General features: G+C 47.7%; 1 protein-coding gene and 1 pseudogene across 10 annotated transcripts in view; one reads left to right on the forward strand and one right to left on the reverse strand.

Annotated features, from left to right (window-relative positions):
- Positions 1-23,694, forward strand: part of EPN2 (epsin 2) — an 85,256-nt gene that overhangs the window by 52,888 nt on the left and 8,674 nt on the right. For 4 of the 10 annotated variants that reach the window (XM_077892424.1, XM_077892431.1, XM_077892425.1 and 1 more), the window contains 4 exons: positions 5,722-5,834; positions 8,159-8,269; positions 9,168-9,342; positions 10,345-10,422. In XM_077892424.1, the coding sequence (XP_077748550.1) occupies positions 5,722-5,834; positions 8,159-8,269; positions 9,168-9,342; positions 10,345-10,422 (477 nt within the window). The remainder of the gene's footprint in view (positions 1-5,721; positions 5,835-8,158; positions 8,270-9,167; positions 9,343-10,344; positions 10,423-23,694) is intronic. The other 6 variants (XM_077892428.1, XM_077892432.1, XM_077892429.1 and 3 more) reach the window with 3 other exon arrangements.
- On the reverse strand, positions 3,073-3,750 carry LOC144310830 (elongin-C pseudogene; annotated as a pseudogene).

The raw sequence follows: 23,694 nt of genomic DNA on the forward strand, positions 1-23,694 counted from the left end.
AGTAGATTATCTTTTTCTCATGACCTTAATATACTAAGAGACTGGGCCAGTTGTCCCATAGAGTGTCTCTTGGTCTGGGTTTGTCCACTGCATTGTGTGGTGTTTGGCTCAGTCCTCACCCTATAGTTCTGTGAACCAGGAATTAATTCAGAGTCCAGATTAGAATCAAATCAGAGAATTTTGCCCAAAACTCTCTTGGGAGGTGGGTCATGTGTCACATGTCATGTGAGAGGTAGAGGGTGGCCACAGCATGGGGGGCTATGGTTTATCCCTCTGTTATGAGGGATACACACACACACACACACCCCTCTTTGGTCTGAGAGTGATTTGACTGTGGTGCACTTCTCATCTTGTACCTTTTTGGCTTTCCCAACTGTTTGTATTTTTTTCTCTTTTAATGTTAACCTGTTAACCTGAAATGATCTGAACTTACTTTCTCATAATTTGCCTTGTTTGACTAAAAGCAATCTTTCCTGCTCCTCCCTGTGAGGAGGTGGAGGATGGTCTGTGGGAGCAGGGTTAGAAGCCTCAGCTTGGGCCAGGCTACTGGGTGGGGGTGGCCGAGGTTTTATTGCTGACTCAGGAAGTGGCCTGTGGAGCCACAGGAAGATGTCACCACATTGAGAAAGATCCAGTAAGCACTTCATTGCATTTCAGTAATGAGGAAGGAACTTAGCTGGCCGGGAGCTGGTCACTGGAGGGCGGAAGCTGGCCCTGAGCTTGGTATCCGCTCCCTGGCTCCTCCCTCAAAGGACCATAGCCCCAGTCCTGTTCTCACAGAGGCCTGGGGAGGGCCAAGGTACAAGGAGGATACCTATTTACGGCTTCTGCTGTGTGAGGGGAAGAGTGGGAGTGCCAGACAGCTCCAGCCCCTGGGTAGTCTGGTGGTCATGGGGTGCAACAGGGAGCAGTGACCTGGGGCAAGGTGTATTTCTGCGGGGGAGCCTGCTGAGTGTTGGGTGCTCCTGATGCCTCCCACAGATGCCATTTCACAGATGTTACAAAAGCCTGGGTAGATCAGGCCATTTGTACTAGGAGTGCATTTACTGCCAGTAAGTGGCAGGGACAAGATTTGAAACTCAAGCACCCCTGTCAGCTAACAGGCCCAGGATTATAGATGGTGGCAGCAGTGTTTAAGATCCAGATGGAAAGAAAAAAAAAAAAGAAAGAAAGAAAGAAAAAGGAAAAAAAAAAAAAAAAAAGATCCAGATGGAATCTTCTTGGGCTTCCAAGGCCTGTGACCTTCCATTCTTCCCGAGTTGTCAGCTGTGCCATGTGTGCCCGGCATCAGCCAGGGAACATGTGGAGACCAGGAGCTCACCTTGTGTGGGGCTCACAGACCAGTGAGCTTTATCAGAAGTCACACTGATTACCATGCAGAGCCATTTGCTGGTCAGCTGGTGTCCCAGGTGTCTGTTCTCTTTAATTGATGTGATAACAGACGCTGCGTGAGTACTTTCTAGGAAAATAGCAAAACGGCCTGAGAAAAAGTGATTTCCTATTTTGCTATTCCCTTGACTGCTTCAATTTCTTCTTTCACAATTGCCCGAGATTGGTCAACTGAAGCATCTTTGTTAGAAAAATCTTTCAGCCTTTGCTTTGGAAGCACGTGTGGGAAACACCGTCTTTAAAGCCTGGGGTATGGGCACCCACACTTGACCTGGCACTCCCTGGAGCAGTGGAGTGGAGGGAACTCCAGAGGCTCTCATCTCCCTGAAGTGGGAGGTGTTTCTTGGGCTTCCTCTTAGCCTGTATGTGGAGGGAAAAGTTGGCTCCTATAGGCTTCCTCTTCAATTATTCCTCTTGACTTTCTCAGCCAGGATAATAGGCTAGAAGGGATCCAATTGAGGCCGAGCTGAGGTTTCTAATTCTCGCCCACAGCAATTGAGGACTTTGAATACTTCCAGGTGGGAGCTGTACACAAAGATGTCTTAGTGGTAGAAGGGTGAGGGTGCATTTGATGCTCCACTAGTGATTAGCCTACGCTAACAGTTCCTACTCTTTACTCCAGAAGGTTGCAGGTGAGAAAGTAGTCTCTCGGGCACTTGCTTTTTCTGGGGGTCTTTGAAGTGTGAACCTGCAGACCCTTCGAGCAGGGCCAAGCTCAGGTGGTCACGAGGGTCTGTTCAGGCCCGTCTCACAAGCATATCTGTGTTCACTGTCATGTACACAGACAGCTACAAGAGGCCCTTTGTGGGTCCGAGATGCTGTCACTAGGGCAAGAATATCTCTGTTGGAGTCATCCCTCAGTGGAGACCGCTGTGCACAGCTCAGCTGATATTCAGGGCTGGTGGCTGTGAATTTTGCATCTGTGGAACTGAGCTTTACATCCGTTTATAAAAACCACAGCATTTAGGGGAATACCCTTTGTCTTTAATTTCCACATTGATGTGGTAAGCTATTTCTGTATGTGCTGGCTATGCATTATTCTACAAGCGTCTGTTATGGCAGACAGTAACATGTACATTTGCATTTGAAGCCAGTCTGGCCTTGCAGATGTGCTGAAAGGCTCACACAGGACAAGGGAGGCTCATTTCTCTAGAAGGTCCCTGTTCAGAGCCCTGTCCCATTCATCCCTGGCCGGGCTGAATTGGCCCTGTGGCAGTGCCGCCAAGTCCCAGCTTTTCCTGCCAAGATGGGGCTCACTTTTTAGAGCACTCTTTTCGGGGTGTGGGATGGGCTATAGGTCTTCTTTATGTACTCCCCATTTCCCTTTGGTAGCGAATGAAGGACATCGAATGTGCAGTGTTATAGAGGGTTCTATGAAGCAAGCTTCAGAGATTATCAGGAAAGACGCTGGGAACAGGTAGCCCGTGTAGATAAGGACCTGTTATGGGGGAGCCAAAGTCACCTGAGAAGAGTCCTCCAGAATTGTCCCCCAAAACTGTGCGGCTTCTTTTGTTTCCAACAATCTGGGTACTGACATCTTTGCTTCTATAGTACGAGAAAGCCCAAACCTAAGCACTGCTATTGGCGTAGGTGAGGCTTACACTTAAAAAAATGTACTTTTTTCTTGCTATATTGTTAATAAATCAGATTATTAAGGTGTACTTGATACTCTTACCACCTAGCTTTTTTTTTTTTTTGGCATATTTGTTTATTTCTCAATTTGTGAAAATGTCCTTAATTTGTTGATGTAGCAAACAAATTTCAACTCTGATTGCTATGCAAAAAAACAGAAGATAATCAGCTTTGCAATGAACTTTAAAGTTCAACTGCACACAGGCAACATGCTATATATGAAAAAATTACTGAACTACAGGTATTAAATACTGAAAAAAGTTAACAGTTTATTATAATTTATTTTATTTAACAATCTTGGAAGTTCGCAGCCGTCAGCAGTTTCAGTGCAATTTCAGGTGCAGTTGGGAATTCAGGAATCTCTTTGGAGCTGTTAGTGTAGCGAACCTTGTAGGTAAAGTACACGCATACTTTTGATAGCACATGTGAAGGGATCTCTCTAAAATTGACTTCATTAGTTTCGTTCTCAGCAAACTGACCTGGGCCACTCAACATGGTTTTTATTGTTCTGGATGTTAGTGCATGTTCTCTTTTTACAATAAATTCATGACCATCCGAAGACATCAATTTGACATACAAGGCATCAGGGCCTTCACAGCCACCATAGGTTTTCTCTTCTCCATCCATTATGTTCTTCTGGAATTCTACTTTACTTCGACAGAAACTTTAGTAGTTTCTCGTCAGCCCTGCAGCCACCGCAGCCACTGCACGAGTTCCCCGCGCACCACCACCACCACCTAGCTTTATTTGTAAAACAAATACTTTGGGAAATGTAAATGGGATATAACTAGGCTGAGGTTCAATGTGATTTTTTCTTCTTTCTTTCTTTTTTTTTTTTTTTTTTTTGATCTTCGACTTGTTCATGTAGCTTAGAATAGATGTGAGGCAACTGATTGTTGGTTTTTTTTGTTTGTTTGTTTTTTTGTCTGGTTCTTTAAGTTGACAGTAAATCATAGCACATACACAGTGCTTCAGGACCGAGGACTGTTCCAAATGAACTCTTATAGCTGTATGTTTTGTGGTTTCCTTAAAAAAAAAAAAATTGTGTAAGAGAGCATTGCCTTTTACAGTCTCCTGCCCTGCCCTGCGCTCTGACCCTCGCAGCCTTGTCTGGTCATTCTGTGACTCTGACGATATCTAGTCCTCTTTTCCTGTTTTTTGTTCATGGTGGCCAGAGCCCAGCCAACTAGAAACCTTGTCTTTTTAGGAATCATTCCTGACCTTTTATTTTCTCCCAAAGAAGCAATCCTAAGAAGCAAGTGGAGATTGGAGTTTTAGGCAGAAGCAGCTTTTGGGTGGGCGAGTCTTGGTGGTTGGGTTTGCTGGAATGGACATAATGAAAGAAGGAAGACAACTGATACACAATTAGAGCATCTTAAACAACTACCCATCCGCCACGAAATTGAATTCTCCATCTGTCTGTCCGTCTGTCCCTCCCCATCTGCGCTGCTTCCATGCTTCTCTCTCTCTGGTGGGTGTTTGCCAGCTGCTCTGCCAAACTTTGAGGATGGATGTAATGGTGAGAAGACAGACTTGGACTCTCCTCAAGGCGCCTGGCATGATCTACTGGCAGGGGGTTGGGGGGGGGCAGTGGCGGTGGTGGTGGTGCTGACCCAGCCTGGGTGGAGAGGGCAGTCCCAGAGGACCAGGGCAGAGGAGCTGAGCTCAGAACCAAGGAGTTGCTGGGTGAGCTGAGGGGATGGCTTGCACAAGGCCCAGGGTGAAGATGGAATGTGGAACCATCTGAGGCAGTGGGGCCCAGCTCTGAGAATTTCAAAGAAGCCGTGGACCCTCTCCTGGGGTGGAGGCTGAGGTGGCCACATGCTCCCAAAGCTTTATGTTTGGTTTCTGGAGACACCTACACTCCCTAATACACAGAACATCCTGATGGCCATGTAAGCCCCCGAGTTTTTTGAATAGGGAGGGCCAGCGTGGTGTAAGTATGAATGCAGAAAGACAGCCGCCTTTCCTGGAGGTTTGTTACATCAGTTAGGAGTTCGTATCTCATCCCTTCAGTGAAACTGTCTTTCCAGGAGCTGCTTACAGGTGTTTACACTAGCTAAGCTTTTACAGCAAAACAACAACAACAACAAAAACCCAAAAACATGTTTTTTCCAAGTCAACGCACAGTTTTACGTAGAAAACAAAAATTCTCAGGGTTGCTGCAGAAACATTTGGGCTTCATTTTCCATGGTCTTTACCACCATAGGATATAAAGTAAGATTCTTAAATGTTGTGGGAGTCTTGAGTGAAGTTCTTTGGTCCACAGATGCCCTTGTGCTTGTTCGAATGATATTCTTTGATCGAGTTTTTCAAGAGCAATACTTTTCATCTTGTAAAATAAATATGTGTGTGTATTTGTTTGTTTATTTATTTATTTTAGTTTCTCTCTTTGAAGGAGTGCAGCTCTGAAGCGAAGACTGAGGTTCTAATTCTCATGAGGCCAGACCTTCAGCTTGCTCCTGAAGGCCTTTTTCCTTGGCTGTGGCCGGCCGTATGGCTTACGTCACCATGAATCCATGTTTTCTGTTACTGGATTTTAACCTAGAAACATTTGCAGACCTTTTCTGTGCAGTCCTATGTTGTTGGGCTGTTGCCATACCTCATGGGTGTGAGATGGGGACTGGGTGTGGTTTGACCAGGTCACCATGAGCATGAGCCTGTGCTTTGCATTTTGGTGACTTTGCCTTTCCCCCACAGCCACCTCCCCGAGGGTGTCCTCTGAGCTGGAGCAGGCCCGGCCCCAGACTAGTGGCGAAGAGGAGCTACAGCTGCAGCTGGCACTTGCCATGAGCAGAGAAGTAGCTGAGCAGGTTGGTGCCAGGCAGGTCTGACTGCTTGCTGGGTGGCTGGGGCCAGGTGGGGCCAGGTGGGGCATGGGTCACAGGGAGGACGGTGACAGACGCAGGCCCTATCCTCTGTTTCAAGATGTGACTCTGCATTGCTGCAACTGTGTTTGTGCCACCCACTGCCCCCAGTCAGGGAGGGGGTCCTACACAGTTCCATTTGGGAAAGCCTTTTGTTGCCAGAAGATGAACTAGTCAGAAATGCCCCCCAGAAACACTTCTGTAGACACAGCCAAGTGTCTTGGTCTCCATGAATTAGCCCGGGTGTCCACAACCCCCCTCAGTGAAAGGCATGAGGGCCCAAGGTTGGGCTTAGCCCCTAGGGAAGGCGGTTTGGTAAGATGGATCGAGAGAATCTGAATGCCTGAAAACAAGGCTAGGAGGAAAAGTGGCAGGTAATAAGAGTGCTTATTATGTTTTGATGATGGAAATGTGTATAGTTTTAATTTTCTTTCAGTTCCTGTTTTTCTCTAATCATGCATTACTTTAATATGGAGAAGGAGGAAAGCTGTCATCCCTCTGGTCCCAGTGATCAGGTCTGTCCCTGCTGACCTTGGGTTAGGGAGGGTAGACAGAGTCAGGGAGCATGAGGCTCTCTGTCGCCTACAAGTGATGTGCAGAGACAGATATAGGGATAGTCTGACCGAAGGGCAAAGGTGGCTGTGCCAGCATGATTTGTTCACTAATAACTGGAAACCTCCTAAAGCTCAATTGTAGTGGACGGCTTCAGCTATAGCCCCTCTGTTCACAGTTGGAAAAGCCCAGACATTAAATGCCTCCCTCTGGATGCCTAGCTCTGTCCCGACAGCCTGGAAAGATGGTGCAGGAATACAGGGACAGATGGACACTTGGAGTCCATTTTAGTTAATAACTTATTTCTATGATTTATCATATTTTATAATAAATACAGTGCACTTATTTCTATTTCATTATTATGTAAAAGCTAGGACAACCCCGTATTCTGCATGTGGTGACTTTGCCTTAAATAAATATAAATCAAATACAGGTGACCCTTGAACAACACAAATTTTGGGGCTGTTAGGCTCCACTTATGTGTGGATTCGTTTCAATAAATAGAGTGCTGTAAATATACTGCCTTTTTCTAATTTTCTTAACATTTTTTTCTCTGGCTTTATTATAAGAACACGGCATAATAATAAACAGAATATGCAGTAAGCAATATATTTATGTTCCAGTTAACAGTTGGCTCTTAGTAGTTAGATTTTTGAGGAGCCAAATTTATATGTGGATTTTTGACCATGGGGGTGGGGGGTGGTTAGTGCCCTTAAGGCCTGTGTTGGAGGATCAACTGTATAATGAATCCTTTCTGTTTGAAGTCCTAGAAATAAACATACAATGATAGGTGTTTTTCACCCTCTTCCTAATACCTCTCTGGTCTGTCGGGCTTTTGTATTTTATAAGGAGAGATGTTGCTTCTATAATTAGAATTATAAAGCTATTTTCATTTTTTAATAAAGATTTTATTTATATGAAAGAGAGTGAGCAAGAGCACACAGAGGTAGAGAGAGAAGCTGACCCCTTGCTGAGCAGGGAGCCTGAGACTTGGGGCTCGATCCCAGGACCCCGGGATCATGACTTGAGCCACAGGCAGACGATTAACTGAGTGAGCCACCTAGGTGCTCCTAAAGCCATTTTCATTTTGAGAAAAAAGCATTTTATTTTATTTTTAAAGATCTTATTTATTCATGAGACACAGAGGCAGAGACACAGGCAGAGGGAGAAGCAGGCTCCCTATGGGGAGCCCAGTGCAGAACTCCATCCTAGGACCTTGGGATCACAACCTGAGCCAATGGCAGGTGCTCAACCACTGAGCCACCCAGGCATCTGAAGAAAAAAACATTAAAAAAATTTTTTTTAAGATTATTTATTTATTTGTTCATGAAACACACCCACACAGAGGCAGAGACACAGGCAGAGGGAGAAGGTGGCTCGCAGGGAGCCGGACGTGAGACTCTATCCCGGGTCTCCAGGACCACACCCTGGGCTGAAGGCGGTGCTAAACCGCTGAGCCACCCAGGCTGCCCGAAAAAAGCATTTTAGAATAAGTGTTCCCTTTCCCCAACCTGCCCTCATCTCCCTATTGGGACCCCCAAACCAGGGAAGCCATACAAGGTAGGTGGTGGGGAGGAGCCCTCTTGGCTCCCTTGAATCAGGATAGAAGAATTTTACCAGTTGTTGTCTGATCTTCCCTTGTAATTACACATACTTCGATTTTGAGTGTCCTGTTCCTGGCCAGTGTTGCTCTGTTCTGCACAGTGATGCTATTACAGTCCCGTTGTTCTCTGCAGGAAGAACGCCTCAGGCGGGGGGATGACCTCCGACTACAGATGGCCCTAGAAGAAAGCCGAAGAGACACGGTTAAGGTTCCAAAAAAGAAAGAGGTAAGCACCTCACCGGGAAGGTCTGTGCCTAAGCCAGCCCCACAGTCGTTGCCTCACCCGCAGAGGATGGCGCCTTCTCATGTACTCCTGGGCCCGTGATGAGCATGAGTGAGGGGAGAACGAGTGAAAACAGTGCCTGTGCTCTTATTCCCAAGGCTCTCCTGAGACCAGCCTGGGAGAAGATGGGCACTAGCGAGGGGGCTCTGTTGATGGGGCCTCAGTTTCCTCTCCTGTGAGGGAGCACAGTGGTAGCCATGCAGCTAGGTAACTGTTACATAAGCCAGATGGCTGGTGCCTGGGAACAGGTTCCTGGCACGGGGTGAGGCTCAGTAGTGCTGGTCTTCACTGCTGTCATCATCATTCCTATGTGCTAGGCTGCCTGCGTGGGGCCTGAGGTGACCAGGACATGGTTCCGCTCCCAGCAGGCTCATGCAGTCGGAAGACAGGCCCCCCTCTTGTCACAGGGCTGGGGGTTCCGGTGGTCTCCTGTGTTCTGGTGTCCAGCAACTCTGGTGGCCACGGGAGCAGGAGGGCAGGGCAGGTCCCCAGAGAGGGGGCCTTGATGGCTGCCAACTTGGGTGGGTGGGGACAGCATTCTGGAGGGAAGCTTCAGCCTCACCAAAGCCTGTGTTATCCTGGAAAGCCCTGAGGGCTGTTTGAAAGCGGGTGGGGCACCAGGCCCACATAGTTCAGTGTGGGTGGAACCTGGGCTGAAGTGGGAAGTGTTTGTTTGGGGTGGTAGGCCGGGTGGGGCAGGAGATGGGGCAGCTCCGTTTCCTCCCCACCCCACCCTCAGGGCTTCTTTTCCTAAGAGGCATGTACAGTATTTAGCTAATGCATGGATATTTGCTGTAACTGTAGCAAAGTAAAACCTGTTCTCTTCTCTTTGTCTCAAAAGCATGGTTCCCACCCACAGCAGACTACTCTGTTGGACTTAATGGACGCCCTCCCCAGCTCCGGCCCTGCTGCCCAGAAAGCAGAGCCCTGGGGCCGATCAGCCTCAGCTAACCAGACAAACCCTTGGGGCGGGCCAGCGGCCCCAGCCAGCACTTCAGATCCGTGGCCACCATTTGGTAAATACCCACCTCATTTTTCTCCTGTGCCTGCCTGGTAGATGTGTGAAGGGCCATAGGGCCCAACTTCCTGCTCTCTCTCACCTGGTGGATGTGGGAGTGGGGCAGGTCCTTGGTGGTGGGTGTCCAGGCTTCTCCCATCCCCAGCTGTCCTGTCCAGTCAGGTCCTCTGGAGAACTGGGGTACAGGGCTCTCGTTCTGTTTTGAATGGTTTTCTGCTTTGGTAGAGGGAAAGCTGACTTCCTCTCTGCTTCCCACATGGGGACATGTGTCAAGTCTCTGGGCCTCAGAATTGCCCCCGGCACCCCAGGTTAAGAAACTGTAATACACAGCATGAAACCTCTAAATCCGGATCCCTGGGTGGCACAGCGGTTTAGCGCCTGCCTTTGGCCCAGGGCGCGATCCTGGAGACCCGGGATTGAATCCCACATCGGGCTCCCAGTGCATGGAGCCTGCTTCTCCCTCTGCCTGTGTCTCTGCCTCTCTCTCTCTCATTCTGTGACTATCATAAATAAATAAAAATTAAAAAAAAAAATTTGAAACCTCTAAATCCAGGTTGCTATAATTAGCAGGAAATTAGGATGTGCTTACTACGATTTGCTAATGAAAGGAGGATACATTTGCTGTAATTTTTCTTACTTGTGACTTAAAGCAATAGTCTATTTACTAGGTTAAGTCAATGTTTTAAAGTTCTGTTTAATGCCAATATAAGAGGATCTGTGCAGGAGATTTGAAACATGAGTGTGGCACAATCTGCTTACTCTGGGTAGAAATCTTGGGCATAGGAGGTTTCCTGATCGCTGGACACAGGGCTTGGCCTGCAGGCTCGGTGATGGCTTCCAACCCAGCCTGCCCCCTCTGGGTGCTTTGAGCCCTGTCAGCCACTTTGATCTGTCTAGGAACTTGCAATTGTATATACTGTGGCAACTTGCCTGAATCTCTTTGGGGGGGGCGGGGGGGGGGAGTCTGTTTCCCCAAACTGGAACCATCTTTTGTATTCAGTTCGGTTCCCTGGATGTTTGCCGAAGCGTACCAAATGCCAGGCTCTGTCCTGCTATCCAGGGACCCAGACACAAACAGGTAATGGTCCTGCCTTCAAGGTCTTGGGCAGGTGTGGGCAAGATGGGAATACCAGCATCCTGGGATGGGGTTTAGTTCAGGTGGCTGGTGGGCATGAGGCAGGCATCTTGGAGGAATCTGTAATAAGGAAGAGCAGGTGACCAGGCCAAGAAGAGGAAAGGGTGTTCCCAGCAGAAGGCTTGGCTTGGGAGCCTGAGGGCATGCAGTTGTTTGATGGGTGCAGAGACAGGCCATGGGGAGCAGGGTCATGGGATCAGGGCTTGGCAGCCATGTCCAGAGGCCGTGTCAGTCCCAGATACACTTTGGTGATGCTGTTGGCTTCAGGGACCTCGGCGGATCCCCAAACTCCCTTTGGCAGGAGTCCTCTGGACCTTGTGGCAAACTGCAGGCCAAATGGCCTACAGGTCTCGCTCACTAAATGACAGTAGTAGAACAGTGGCCAGGGGCTTGGCGGTTCACATAGTCCGTGCCTGTGTGCTGTGGCCCCAGGGAGCTTGTAGGCTAAAGTCATGCTGAGCATACATGAGGGTAGCAAAGGCAATTCTTCGGGAAATGCTCTACCCAGGCTCCTTCCAGACAGTGGCTTTGATTTCAATTGTTTTGTTGTTAATTGCTTTTAAAGATTTTATTTATTTATTCATGAGAGACAGAAACAGAGACACAGGCAGAGGGAGAAGTAGGCTCCCTGTGGGGAGCCCGATGAGGGACTCAATTCCAAGACCCCAGGATCACAACCTGAGCCAAAGCAAACACTCAACTACTGAGCCACCCAGGTGCTCCTTTAACTTTAGTTTTAAGTCTGAAAAATAGTTCCTCTGTAACATGATGGCCACCTTGAGTTGTGGGTAGGATGTTCTTCAGGAACACCCTTTTAAAAGTTGTGCAATGGGTCGTTAAGCAGACAGGACATTTTTCTAGTACCCAGGAAAGAAAGCAGTCACCCTAGGAGCCAGGTGAGTTTAAGAAGATTGAATTATGCTGAATCAGTGGCTGATGGGAGGTGGTTAGGGTGGGGTCTGGGGGTGGAAGAGAGACAGATTTTCATTGTTTGACTTAATGTACTACGGGTGTGTATTACCTGGTCAGGAGAGAGAATTTATGACTTTTCAGTGAACCAGGTTGCTCCTGCCTGCCTTTGGCTGGTAGACAGTAGTGTGCTTCAGAGTTGAGTGTCTTTTGTCTTCTTTTTTTTTTTTTTTTTTTTTTTTGTTGAAGATTTTATTTATTCATTTGAGAAAGAGAGAGTGCACAGGTGGGGGGTGGGACACACACCACACACACACACACACACACACACACACACAGAAAAGCAGACTCTCCGCTGAGCAGGGAACTCAGTTGAGCAGGGAACCCTACGTGGGCTGGATCCCAGGACCCTGGGATCATGACCTGAGCTGAAGGCAGATACTTCACTGACTGAGCCCCCCAGGTGTCCCTCTGAGCTGGGGGTCTTGATTAAGCCAGAGACTTGACCTCATAGGATGCTAGGGAGTCTCCTGGTGGATGAAGCAGGACCACCTCCAGCACTTAGGGTTCTCCCACACCTGCACAGAGCAGGAACCGGGAGCCAGTCAGAGGCTGGGGACATAGCCGAGGAGAGGCATCTGGGGCCCAGTGGCAGCTGACCATCACGTGGGAATGCTGCCTCCATGGGTCTGCTCTTCTAGTATTGTTGAACCAAGATAATTCACCACCTTAACCATTTTAAAGTGGACAGTTCAGTAGTTCTTAGCCATTCACAGTGTCGTGCAAGCATCACTACTAATTCCAGGACATTTCCATCACCCCAGAAAGAAACCCTGTTCCCATTAAGCAGTCAAACCTGTTACCTCTGCCTCCAGCCCTGGCCACCACCAGCCTGCTACTACATTCTGTTTCTGGATCTGCCTATTCTGGATATTTCACCTGTGGAATGAAATCAGACATTATGTGGCCTTTGTGACTGCTTTCCTTCACTTAGCATAATGTTTTCAAAGTTCATCCATGTAGTAGCATGTGCCCCTACTTTGTCCCCCCCCTTTTTTTTTGGCTGAATAATACTTCATTTTATAGATATACCACAGTTTGTTTAGCAGTTGATGGGCCTTTTGGGTTGTTTTCACTTTTTGGCTGCTGTGAATCTAGTTTTTTAAAGAAGATTGAAACCTAAATTTTTGAAATCTGTTTTTAAGTCAGTGGGTTTTAAAAATTGAGAACACGGTTGGGGCTGATTGAATATATCTACAGGTAGCCAGTGTGGTTCGTGGATCGCTAATTTGCCATCTCTTGCTTTGGTGCAACCCAGGCCCCTGTCTGATGCAATTGGCATTTTAACCAGTAGCCTGGGGAGAAAATGGGCCACCAAAGCCCAGAGAGGCCATTCACTCCTCTGGGATCACACAGCAAAATAGGGGTCAGTTCAGTACTTACTACTGCACCTAATCCTGGAATTGTCAGGCCATCGTGGACTGCTGTGGAAGGCTTCTGTGGGCATGTCCTGGAAAAGTCACCTTCAGTTGTAGCATTGAGAGGGAACCAGTGTTAACATGTTAGCTTATTTGCTTCCTGTTTTTTCTGGGCTTTTATGTTTTTACACAGTTGAGGTCATCTTATGCAGTCTTATAAATATGTAGAGGTATTTCTGTTTGCAGTATGTGATGAGCATTTGCAGGCATCATTAGAAACTCTGAACAGTGTGGCTCCAGTGGGACAGCACAGGGCTGTCCCTGGAGGTAGGTCTGCAGTCCTAGCGCTCCGCTTTTCAATAACTGCAGGAGATGGCCTCGCACGCTCCTGAGCATGCTGGAGAATGGCAGCAGCCCCTTTGCTTTCATCTTCTGAGACTGCTCCAGAGCAAGATGTGGTGTCAGACTTACCAGCTAGTTTCTAGTAAAACCCACTAGTGTGTGTTTTCTGAGCCACCCCATTGCCTGGAAACACGTTCATAAATTTGAAGGATTTAGAGAGTCTCTGCCCAAGCACTGATAGTTGTGCCCTCCGGATGAAAGGAACACTGTTTTGAAAGTCACCATTTGTAGCAAGCCCTGCCATCTCCAGTTCTTTCCAAGCAGTGCCAGGGACCGCTTGGCCAAGGGGGCCTTGGGAGGAAGTTGCCGATGGCTGAGAGGAGGGCAGTCGGAGCCTGCCGGGTCAGCAGGGCACTTCCTCCTCTGTTCCAGGCACACAAAGCAGCCACCTGGTACGAGAAGGGCCCACAGCCTGGTGATTCAGAAGGCCTTGGCTGACTCAGGCTCGCTCGCTGCCCGGACCAGGACAGAGGCCGTCTTCTGGCCCAGTGGCAGCAGGTGGTACTACTGGTTTCTGGGTGACCCTCGCCACTCAGTTCTGTGACCCCACAATGTGACTGCCCCCCTGTGCACATGAATATTCATATGTGAGCCTTCAGAGGAGCCAGGCTGGCGGGTGAGGGGCCCAGGGACACGTGCTCCCCATGAATGGGCCCACAGAGGAGGAGGCCGGAAGCTGCTTGATCTTTCTGCCCTGGGTTCTATCCTTTGCTCTCATTCACTTGTGCTTTCAACAAGCATTTATTTATTGGTTTGTATCGTGGCCTGGGCCATGTCGAGGACGTGGAAGGACAGAGCACAGAGGAGCCTTGCAGCAAAGCTACTGTCCATTCATGGAGGAGGAAGATGTGCTGGGCCCCAGCGGCCGTGCTGTCACTGGGGGGCGTTTACTGGGGAGTCTGTCGTGTCGGCTCTGCTGCTGCCCGCTTTCCCACAGGCTAGCTTCTGTGGGCAGTCGGCACCCATGGGAAAGCAGAGGGCGCATTATGCATCCGTCCCCCAGGCAGGTTTGAGGGGAGTGAGGTGTCACAGTACATGGCCTGCTGTGACTCCTGACCCACAGCGGAGCAAAAAGTGTCCACACGGTGTCCTGAATGCACATAGGTCCCTAGCTGCTACTTGTGGACTGGAAACCCAATGGAGCTCACTGAGGCTAAGCTGCTTATTCGTGGCTGTCTGGATGATTGGCCAGGATTTGAACCAGGGACATCTTTCATTCCACATCCAAAACTCTCTGAGCTGTGACTGTGCTGTGTGTGTAAGCATGGCAGCACTGGGGCAGGGCATTCTTTCCGGGCCAGAGGGTGTTGATGTCAGTGTTAGGCATGCTGGTTTTTACAGGTCTTGGGCATGCATGGGTTTTGTTATTTCAGCATATTCTAAATTTTTTTAAAATTTTTATTTATTTATGATAGTCACAGAGAGAGAGAGAGAGAGAGGCAGAGACACAGGCAGAGGGAGAAGCAGGCTCCATGCACCGGGAGCCCGATGTGGGATTCGATCCCGGGTCTCCAGGATCGCGCCCTAGGCCAAAGGCAGGCGCCAAACCGCTGCGCCACCCAGGGATCCCTTCAGCATATTCTAAAAGGGAAGCAAGGCAAGTGGGAAATAACTGGAGGTGTCAGAAGAGGCTCTCGAACAGAATTAAGGTGGAAGCCTTACCTAAGAGCCCAGCATGACAGGGGCTCTGCATGGTGCCAGCTCATGGAGAACACACTAAATTATGTGCAGTGTTACAGCTTCATTATGTCACAGTGTTCGTGTAGAAAGAGCTCTTCCAGAAAGATGGTAGTCCTTTGTTTTGGCTCTTACTGATACACATTTATCAGTTTGGGGGGACAGCTAGTATGTTTAGACCCTTGTTGTCTGAGATAGGGTCTGGATGGAGGAGCAAAGCCTGTTTTTGTACATGCATAGCAGGTCTGGGGTGCTGAGGAGCTCGCTGGGGTTCCTGTGAATGCCCGATCCTTCTTTTTTGCATTGTGTCCTGTGGTCCGCATGGTAAATTCTTGTGTATTCTGAACACATGGTTCAGATGTTGTACTTGGATAGACACAGTCCCCCTGTCCACAGGACTGTCTCACCCCATCGCAGGGTCACCAGCTGCCTCTGACCCCCATGCTGATTGCGTTAGATGTATTCTTGTTTCTCTCTCAGAGGCAGAACCTGGACCTGGGCCTGGTGAGTGCTAACCAATTGTTGCTCAGATAGAGCGAGGTGACTCTAAGGACCACCTCTCTGGGAGACAGGGCTTGTCCCCACCTATATGTCCGAGCTGGCCCTCTGATGGTGGACTCCCACTTCTGAGAAGGCTTGGCCAGGCACCTGAGTGCTCCAGGAGCTCAGTGGCTCTTGCACATCCTGGCTGCCCATTCTAATTCACTTGGGGAGCTTCTAAGAATACAAATGCCCAGGCCCTCCCCAGAGTTTGTGTATGTGAAGGGAGGAGATACTGTATTTTACTAACATCCTTCCAGAGATTCATAAGGACAAGCACAGTTGAAAACCACTTCTCCGGTGGCCCCTGAACTGCATGGTGAATGAAGCCCTGTCAAATCTAAGGTGTTTGAAAACCCTGTGTGGAGTGTCAGAGATTGGGAGCAGCTCTTGGCTGTTCATGGTTCTAACACCTGAATTAGACTTTTACCCAGAGTCATCCAGAAGTGGTTGCTGAACAGCAGTGTTCAAAAATGCCTCACTGGTGGGAGTTAGAGCACAGAAACCGCAAAGTCTCTTCCAGCCCAGGGTTCTGTGGTTCCTTCATTGGTTTCCTTTCAGCGCCCGCTTAGTTGTTGAGTGTCTTTTGCATGTGAGGCTCAGTTCTGAGCTCAGGGAACTGGAGCAGCATGGGCCAAGCAGACCCGGCTCCCATTCTGTGCACATTTACTCTGGCTGGGGAGACAGATTCTCACAGGAGTGAGAGCAAGGGGTAAGTGCTTTGTGAGGGGTTTGGGCTGGGCGGCTGTGGGATGAAATGATACGGAGAGACTGCAGGGCGGGGATCATGCCCTTCTCAGCACACACCCCCCACCCTTCCACACACACAACCACTTGGGGAGGCAGTCTATTCAGGAAACTACCTTGCAGGCAGCTTCAGTAGAGACAGCAGCTCTGTCTTCAGGCTGGCTTAATGCCATGGCTCAGGGGTTGTCACCAGGACCCAGACCTTCTGTGCTGCCCCACCTGCTGGACCCTTCCCCTCTCCTCTCTGGCCTCAGAAGCCCCAGGTTCTGCCTTGGGAGCTACCTCGTGTTCCCAGTCCACAGCCCAAGGGATGGGGACGATTTCTCTGTAGCCCTCTACCATCCGGGGATTTGGGAGTGGGGGGACTTTGCAGGTTGCTGCTAGCTGGTGGAAATCCTCTCTTGTTGCCAGAGCAAGGTCAGATCCACTGGGGCTGGGAGTAGCTAGGGGTAATTCTCCCAAGGAAGTGGGTGTCTTTCAGGAGAAGCAGGGAGGGTGCTAGAGAGCGACCAGGGCATCCCCTGATGGGGGCGAGAAGAGGGAAGGACAGTCGCTCTCACATAGTGTCCTCCGGGGTGGTCAGATCTGCACAGGGAATGCATGTGAGACCCACAGTCCATGTTCTAGCACAGGTGGGCAAGGAGGATGTTGGCTGGGTGGCAGGCTTCTTGGGACATGAGCTCGTTCAGTGCTCATGGTTGCTGTGAACAAGGGAAGGCTGCGGGTGTGTCAGCACTCCTGTGCTCACATGGAGCCGGAAGCAGCCTGGCACTAGGGCCCAGGTCTTCCTTGAACCCACGTCTCCTCTACTACATCCCAGGCAGCTCTGAGCACTTGACTCATCTCTTCAGCCTTGCCATCCTGCTCTCTCGTGGACATAGTTTCTACCAGGTCATTCACTCTAGTCCAGATGCAGAACTAAGGCTCCCTGAGGTGCTATGTCGGGGGCAAAGCCAGGGCCTGTCCCACTGTGTCATTCCAGCTGGGACCAGTGTCCTACTAGGCCTCTTGTTGCATCTGACAGTGATGGGCCTGAGGAGAGCGGTGCAGAGGTGTCTCTGTGTGCAATTCTGAGAGGACCAGGAGGGAAAGGCCACAGCAGCTTCTGGAGGCCTCTAGAGGGCTGTAGGTTTGTGGCAGCAGCTGCAGAAGTCCCAAGTCCTCACAGAAGTTGACAGGCTTACGTATCCAAGGGATGGTGGGAATGAACCTTGCAAGTCAAAGTCTGCCTTGGCCCTTGTTAAGCTCACAGCATTACTGTGGTTGCAGCGACAAGTCTGGGAAGTAGCAGAAGCAGCACTGTCCTCCCCTATCCTGTGCCACTCCCATTCGCTGTCAGCCAAAAATGAAAAGACAGTCAAGGTGGCAGCTAATACAAGCTTGACAGGCCTAGAGCCACTCAGCATCTCAGGGACCAGAAGAAATAAAGACAGCACTGTAGAATGCCTGGCAGAGGGTTCAGGTTCTGGAAGTCAGGGAACGGCCTACCTGCATGTCCATCCCTGCACACAGCTGCTGGGGCTGCTAAGAGGGACATGCCTGGGAATGGGGCTCCGGGACGTGAGCCTTCCCAGAGGCCTGGGGAGCACCCCATGGCCTACTCTGAGACTGGCAGCCACCACCCTTCCTGCTGCCTTCTCTGAGCTTTGGAGCTCAGCCAGATTGTCCCTGGTGCTACCCTCACACCTACACCCTGCCCGAGGTCCCAGCCCAGGGAGACTCAGAGGCAAATGAGTCCTCTAAGAAAGCTGAGGGATTCCAGAGGAGTTAGTGAAGGCAAGAAGAGTGGGAAAGATGGAGGGACTTGGAGACCCAGAGATGGCGGGCAGTGGACGTGCCTTTTGGTGTTTGTCTGGGGAGCAGTGGGCAGGTCATCGTGGATGGGAAGCACAGAGGTCAGAATGAGGATGTTCTAACAGCCAACTCTTTAGAGTTCCAGAAGAGTTTATGCTTGAAAAGAGAATGAGGGTTTTTAGGTTCGTGGCAAGGTGCTATTTCCCAGATCCAGGATGCCTGGTGAATCGTAAGCCGGGTATAAGAGAAATCCCCACCTGGCAACTGTAGAGAACATCTTAAACCCACAGGGGCCAGGTGGTCTGTGGAAAAGGGGTGGCAGGCACATTGGCACCTGACGTCTCTGCAAGGATGGCCAGTGCTGGAGGACCATAGGATAAGGTCTTTGGGGCACTGGAAGAAAAACCATCCACCTTGAATGATGGTAAAATGCATTTTAAGTCTTGAAACACCAACGAAACAACCATGACCCTCCAGAATTCTATATTCATTGAAACTTTTCCTTAAGAAGGAAGGTAAAACATGACATTTCCAGGTAACAGAACATTCCCAGCTTCTAATCGAGGCTTGGGGGTTCTGGTTATTCTAGCTTCAGCCAGGAGCCAGCCAGGAATGCACTCATGGTCACCTCAGTAGAGCAAGAGATGCTTGTAGTGCCTGGTCCCTTAAAAAATGACAAGAGGGGAGTCCCTGGGTGGCCTGGCGGTTTGGTGCCTGCCTTTGGCCCAGGGCGCAATCCTGGAGTCCGGGGATTGAGTCCCACGTCAGGCTCCCGCATGGAGCCTGTTTCTCCCTCTGCCTGTGTCTCTGCCTCTCTCTCTCTATGTCTATCGTGAATAAATAAATAAAATCTTTAAAAAAAAATGACAAGGGTTTCAGGAATTCTGTGCCAGGAACAAAGATGTGGAGACTAGTATGTATATATATTATTTTACCAAGAGTAGTGAGAATATAACAATTTGAGCAGCATGGTTCATGAGGTAGTGGATTTGTTGTTTCCAGTGATGGGAGCACACATGTTTCCAGTACTGACAAAACCTTGATCGCGTGCTGGGCATAAAGGCCAGCCTCAACACATTTCTGGAAGTTGGCAATGCCCAGAACACATTTTCTGACCACAGTATCCTCAACAACAAAAAGAAAACTAGAAAAACTCCATACATTTAACACTTGAAAGACACTGCTGAAATTTTGGGTCAGAGAAGAAATTATAACACGACCCAGAAACATTGAGACCCAGAAACATTGAGAACCAAAAACAATAAGGTAAATATTTTTATTTCAGAATTCGTGGGGCAACTGAAACAACAGTGTGAGGGGAATTGACCGCTTTCAGCGTTTACATTAGCAGCATTCTAAAACGTGTGCCACCCAAGTAAGGTGGAAGAAATGAAATATGGATAGGAACAGAAATTCATGCCTTGGAACACAGACCCGCTGTAATATCTGCAAAGAAAGATATTGGTAATTGAAAAGAATAATAAATACAACAGAGAAATCCCTGGCATGATTAATTTTAAAAAAGAGAGGATGCCTGGGTGGCTTAGTTAAGTGTCTGTTTTCGGGTCGGGTCATCACCTCAGGGTCTTGGGCTTGAGCCCCCCACATTAGGCTCCCTCCTCATTGAGGGACCTGCTTCTTCTTTGCTCCCCCACCACTTGTTTTCTCTCTCTCTCATGTAAATAAAATATTTTTTAAAAATTTGTTAAAACTCAGCAAGGCCGACCAAAGAACAATAGAAACCCCAAAATAGGGATAGTGCTGTAATCATTAAAGCCATTGAGTCTGGGCTTAAAAATCCTTCCCACCCCCACGACCCACCCAGAGGGCTTTACCAGCAAATTCTTACACCACTCAAGAAACAATTCCACCTTTATACAAACTCCTTAAGAGGGTAGGAAAATGAGGAGTGTCCCTGCCCGTTTTATGAGACCAGCATAACCTTAACACCAAAACCAGACAGGACGTGCAGTGTGAGAACAGACCTGTCAGGACACCCCATTACGAATATAGACACAGAAAGCAAAGAAACAAGTAGAAATCCATAATAAAAAAATATGAAAATGATAATAGTACATCATGAGAAACCTTGTTTGCAAGGAACAAATCCTCAGAAGATGTATTCATGTACCATGTGACAGACCAAAAGAACAAAATCATGCTGTCATCATCATAGAGACAGAAACTAGTTGATAAAATTCATCAGCTGTTCACTGCAAACGTCTTAGCACTCTTGGAATGATGAGTTTCCATGATCTAATAAAGGAAGAACGCCTGTAAGTGGTAAATGGTACTGTTTTGTTTTGTTTTTTTAAGATTTTATTTATTCATGAGAGACCCAGAGAGAGGCAGAGACACAGGCAGAGGGAGAAGGAGGTGCCCTGCAGGGAGCCCTATGTGGGACTCGATCCCAGAACCCCAGGATCACACCCTGAGCCAAAGGCAGACGCTCAACCACTGAGCCATCCAGATGCCCCTCCCTTCCTCCCTCAGTGCTACCATTTTAATGTAAAGCATTGAAAATAGATACTGAGCATAATACCCTCCAGTTCCATCCACGTTGAAGCAAATGGTGGGTATTTGTCATTTCTAATGGCTGAGGAATATTCCATTGTATACATAAACCACATCTTTATCCATTCATCTTTTGATGGACACCAAGGCTCCTTCCACAGTTTGGCTATTGTGGACATTGCTGCTATCAACATCGGGGTGCAGGTGTCCCGGCATTTCATTGCATCTGTATCTTTGGGGTAAATCCCCAACAGTGCAATTGCTGGGTCGTAGGGCAGGTCTATTTTTAACTCTTTGAGGAACCTCCACACAGTTTTCCAGAGTGGCTGCACCATTTCACATTCCCACCAACAGTGTATGAGGGTTCCCTTTTCTCCGCATCCTCTCCAACATTTGTGGTTTCCTGCCTTGTTAATATTCCTCGTTCTCACTGGTGTGAGGTGGTATCTCATTGTGGTTTTGATTTGTATTTCCCTGATGGCAAGTGATGCAGAGCATTTTCTCATGTGCATGTTGGCCATGTCTATGTCTTCCTCTGTGAGATTTCTGTTCATGTCTTTTGCCCATTTCATGATTGGATTGTTTCTTTGGTGTTGAGTTTAATAAGTTCTTTATAGATCTTGGAAACTAGCCCTTTATCTGATAGGTCATTTGCAAATATCTTCTCCCATTCTGTAGGTTGTCTTTTAGTTTTGTTGACTGTATCCTTTGCTGTGCAAAAGCTTCATTTGGGGAATATAAATAATAGTGAAAGGGAATAGAAGGGAAGGGAGAAGAAATGGGTAGGAAATATCAGAAAGGGAGACAGAACATGAAGACTCCTAACTCTGGGAAATGAACTAGGGGTGGTGGAAGGGGAGGAGGGCGGGGGGTGGGGGTGACTGGGTGACGGGCACTGGGGGGGGCACTTGACAGGATGAGCACTGGGTGTTATTCTGTATGCTGACAAATTGAACACCAATAAAAATAAATTTATTATTAAAAAATAAATAATGAAAGGATAAAAAAAAAAGAAAATGGATACTGAAGAGCAAGACAAGACTCACTGACTGTGCACACTCATGCTTTATGTTGGGACTGGTGGTCCCAGCCAGGATGATGAGATAGGAAGAAGGAGAGAAAAAATATAAGAAAGAACTGGGAAAAATTAGGCCATCATCATTTGCAAATGATAAGGTCAGATATGTAGAATATCCAAAAACTCTCCTCAGATAACTCTCTTAGAATTAAGAGGTATTAGAATTCTAAGAATAGGGGATCCCTGGGTGGCTCAGCGGTTTGGCGCCTGCCTTTGGCCCAGGGCGCGATCCTAGAGTCCAGGGATCGAGTCCCACGTCGGGCTCCTGGCATGGAGCCTGCTTCTCTCTCCTCTTGTGTCTCTGCCTGCCTCTCTTTCTCTCTCTCTCTCTTAATCTGTCTATCATAAGTAAATAAATAAATAAATCTTTAAAAAAAAGAATTCTAAGAATAAATAACTTGCATGAATTTTATTTTTTTTATTTTTTTTTCTTGCATGAATTTTAATGATTAGAATTGACAGTTTAATAAGATTGCAGGTTGCAAGAATCAGTGTACAAAATTACATTTTTTCTGCATATAATAAATTAATAAAAATGAAATTTTAAAAATATACCAGTCCCTAGGAATAGATTTTATAGGAGGTGTATGAAAGAATCCCTTGTGGAAATAAAGGGGAAAATAAAAAATATTTTCACTGAAGTCTTCCACTTAAATCCTCACTTAAATTTTCTCTAATTTCTTTTTCTTTCACTTTAATCTTTCACTTAAATCTTTGACTTAAATTTTCACTGAAATCTTTCATTTCAAATCATTCACTTAAAGAAGGACCTAAGTGAATGTCCTCTGATTTTGTTTTTTGTTTTTTGTTTTTTGTTTTTTGGAGACTTTGCTGTTAATAGTGATAACAGCTCTTTCTTCAAATTGATCTGAGATTTAGTGCAATTCTGACCAAAACTCCAGCAAGGTTTTAATTTCTTTCTTTTTTTTTTTTTACTTGACAAGATGATTTTAAGATGAATATGGAAAAGCAAAAGGCTGTAAATAGCCACAGTATTCTCGAGGAACAAGACCAAGGTATCAGGTACCAGAAAGCAGTTTTTATTATTATATTTTATTATTATCTGTGAGGATAATCCAGAAAGCCAAGGGCCAGAAACGGGTCAGTGGATCAAAAGGGAGAGCCCAGGAATGAATCTGTGTAGCCTTGACTTCTGGTGGAGGTGGCACTGTGTGCAGATCAGTGGGAAAAGAGTGGGGCGAGATGATTTGTTTGTGTAGAAAAGCATGAAATCGGGATCCCTGGGTGGCGCAGCGGTTTGGCGCCTGCCTTTGGCCCAGGGCGCGATCCTGGAGACCCGGGATCGAATCCCACGTCAGGCTCCCGGTGCATGGAGCCTGCTTCTCCCTCTGCCTGTGTCTCTGCCTCTCTCTCTCTCTCTGTGTGACTATCATAAATAAATAAAATTAAAAAAAAAAAAAAAAAGAAAAGCATGAAATCGGATCTGTCTTTTATACCATATGCCAAAATCAGTTGCCAATGGAGCAAATACATGAGCGTGCAAGACAAACTGTAAATCTGGTAGATGTTACTGTAGAAGACTGTTGAGGTGTAGGGAAGGCTTTCCTAAACATCAGGAAAAGCACAAATTACAAAGGACATTACTGATAGGTTGCACCCCATTAAATTTAAGAACGTCTGTGGTCATCAAAAGATACTTTAAGGACTGAAAAGAAAAGCCACAAATTGGGAGGTAATTTCTTTGTTTTTGTAACCTAAGTAAAACATTATTTAGAGTGTGGTAAGAACTCAAATCAAGAAGGGAAAGATAAACATTCCCAAAGGAAAGTGGACAAAGACTGGACCAGGCACTTGAAAGGAATCATGGAAGACCTGCAAACAAACCATAGGAGGTGGCCACCTCATTAAGGAACAACAAGATGCAAAGCAAAGCACAGTCAGATGACCTGGCACGCCCACCAAGTTGGCACACGTGAAAAAGTGAGCGAGAGGCAGTAGTGAGGTTAGGGGCCAGTTGCCGGAGCGCCAGGACTTGCATCCACCCAGCACAAGGCACAGCTACAAGGAGCCTCTCCTAGTGTCACTGGGTTCAGAGGCAGGGGCTAGGACTTGAGGTCCTCACGGGTACGAGTACACTCGGACATGAGAACAAGAAAGCAGTGCAACTAAGCCAGT

Source organism: Canis aureus, chromosome 3 (genome assembly GCF_053574225.1).
Source record: "Canis aureus isolate CA01 chromosome 3, VMU_Caureus_v.1.0, whole genome shotgun sequence".
Classification (NCBI taxonomy): domain Eukaryota; kingdom Metazoa; phylum Chordata; class Mammalia; order Carnivora; family Canidae; genus Canis; species Canis aureus.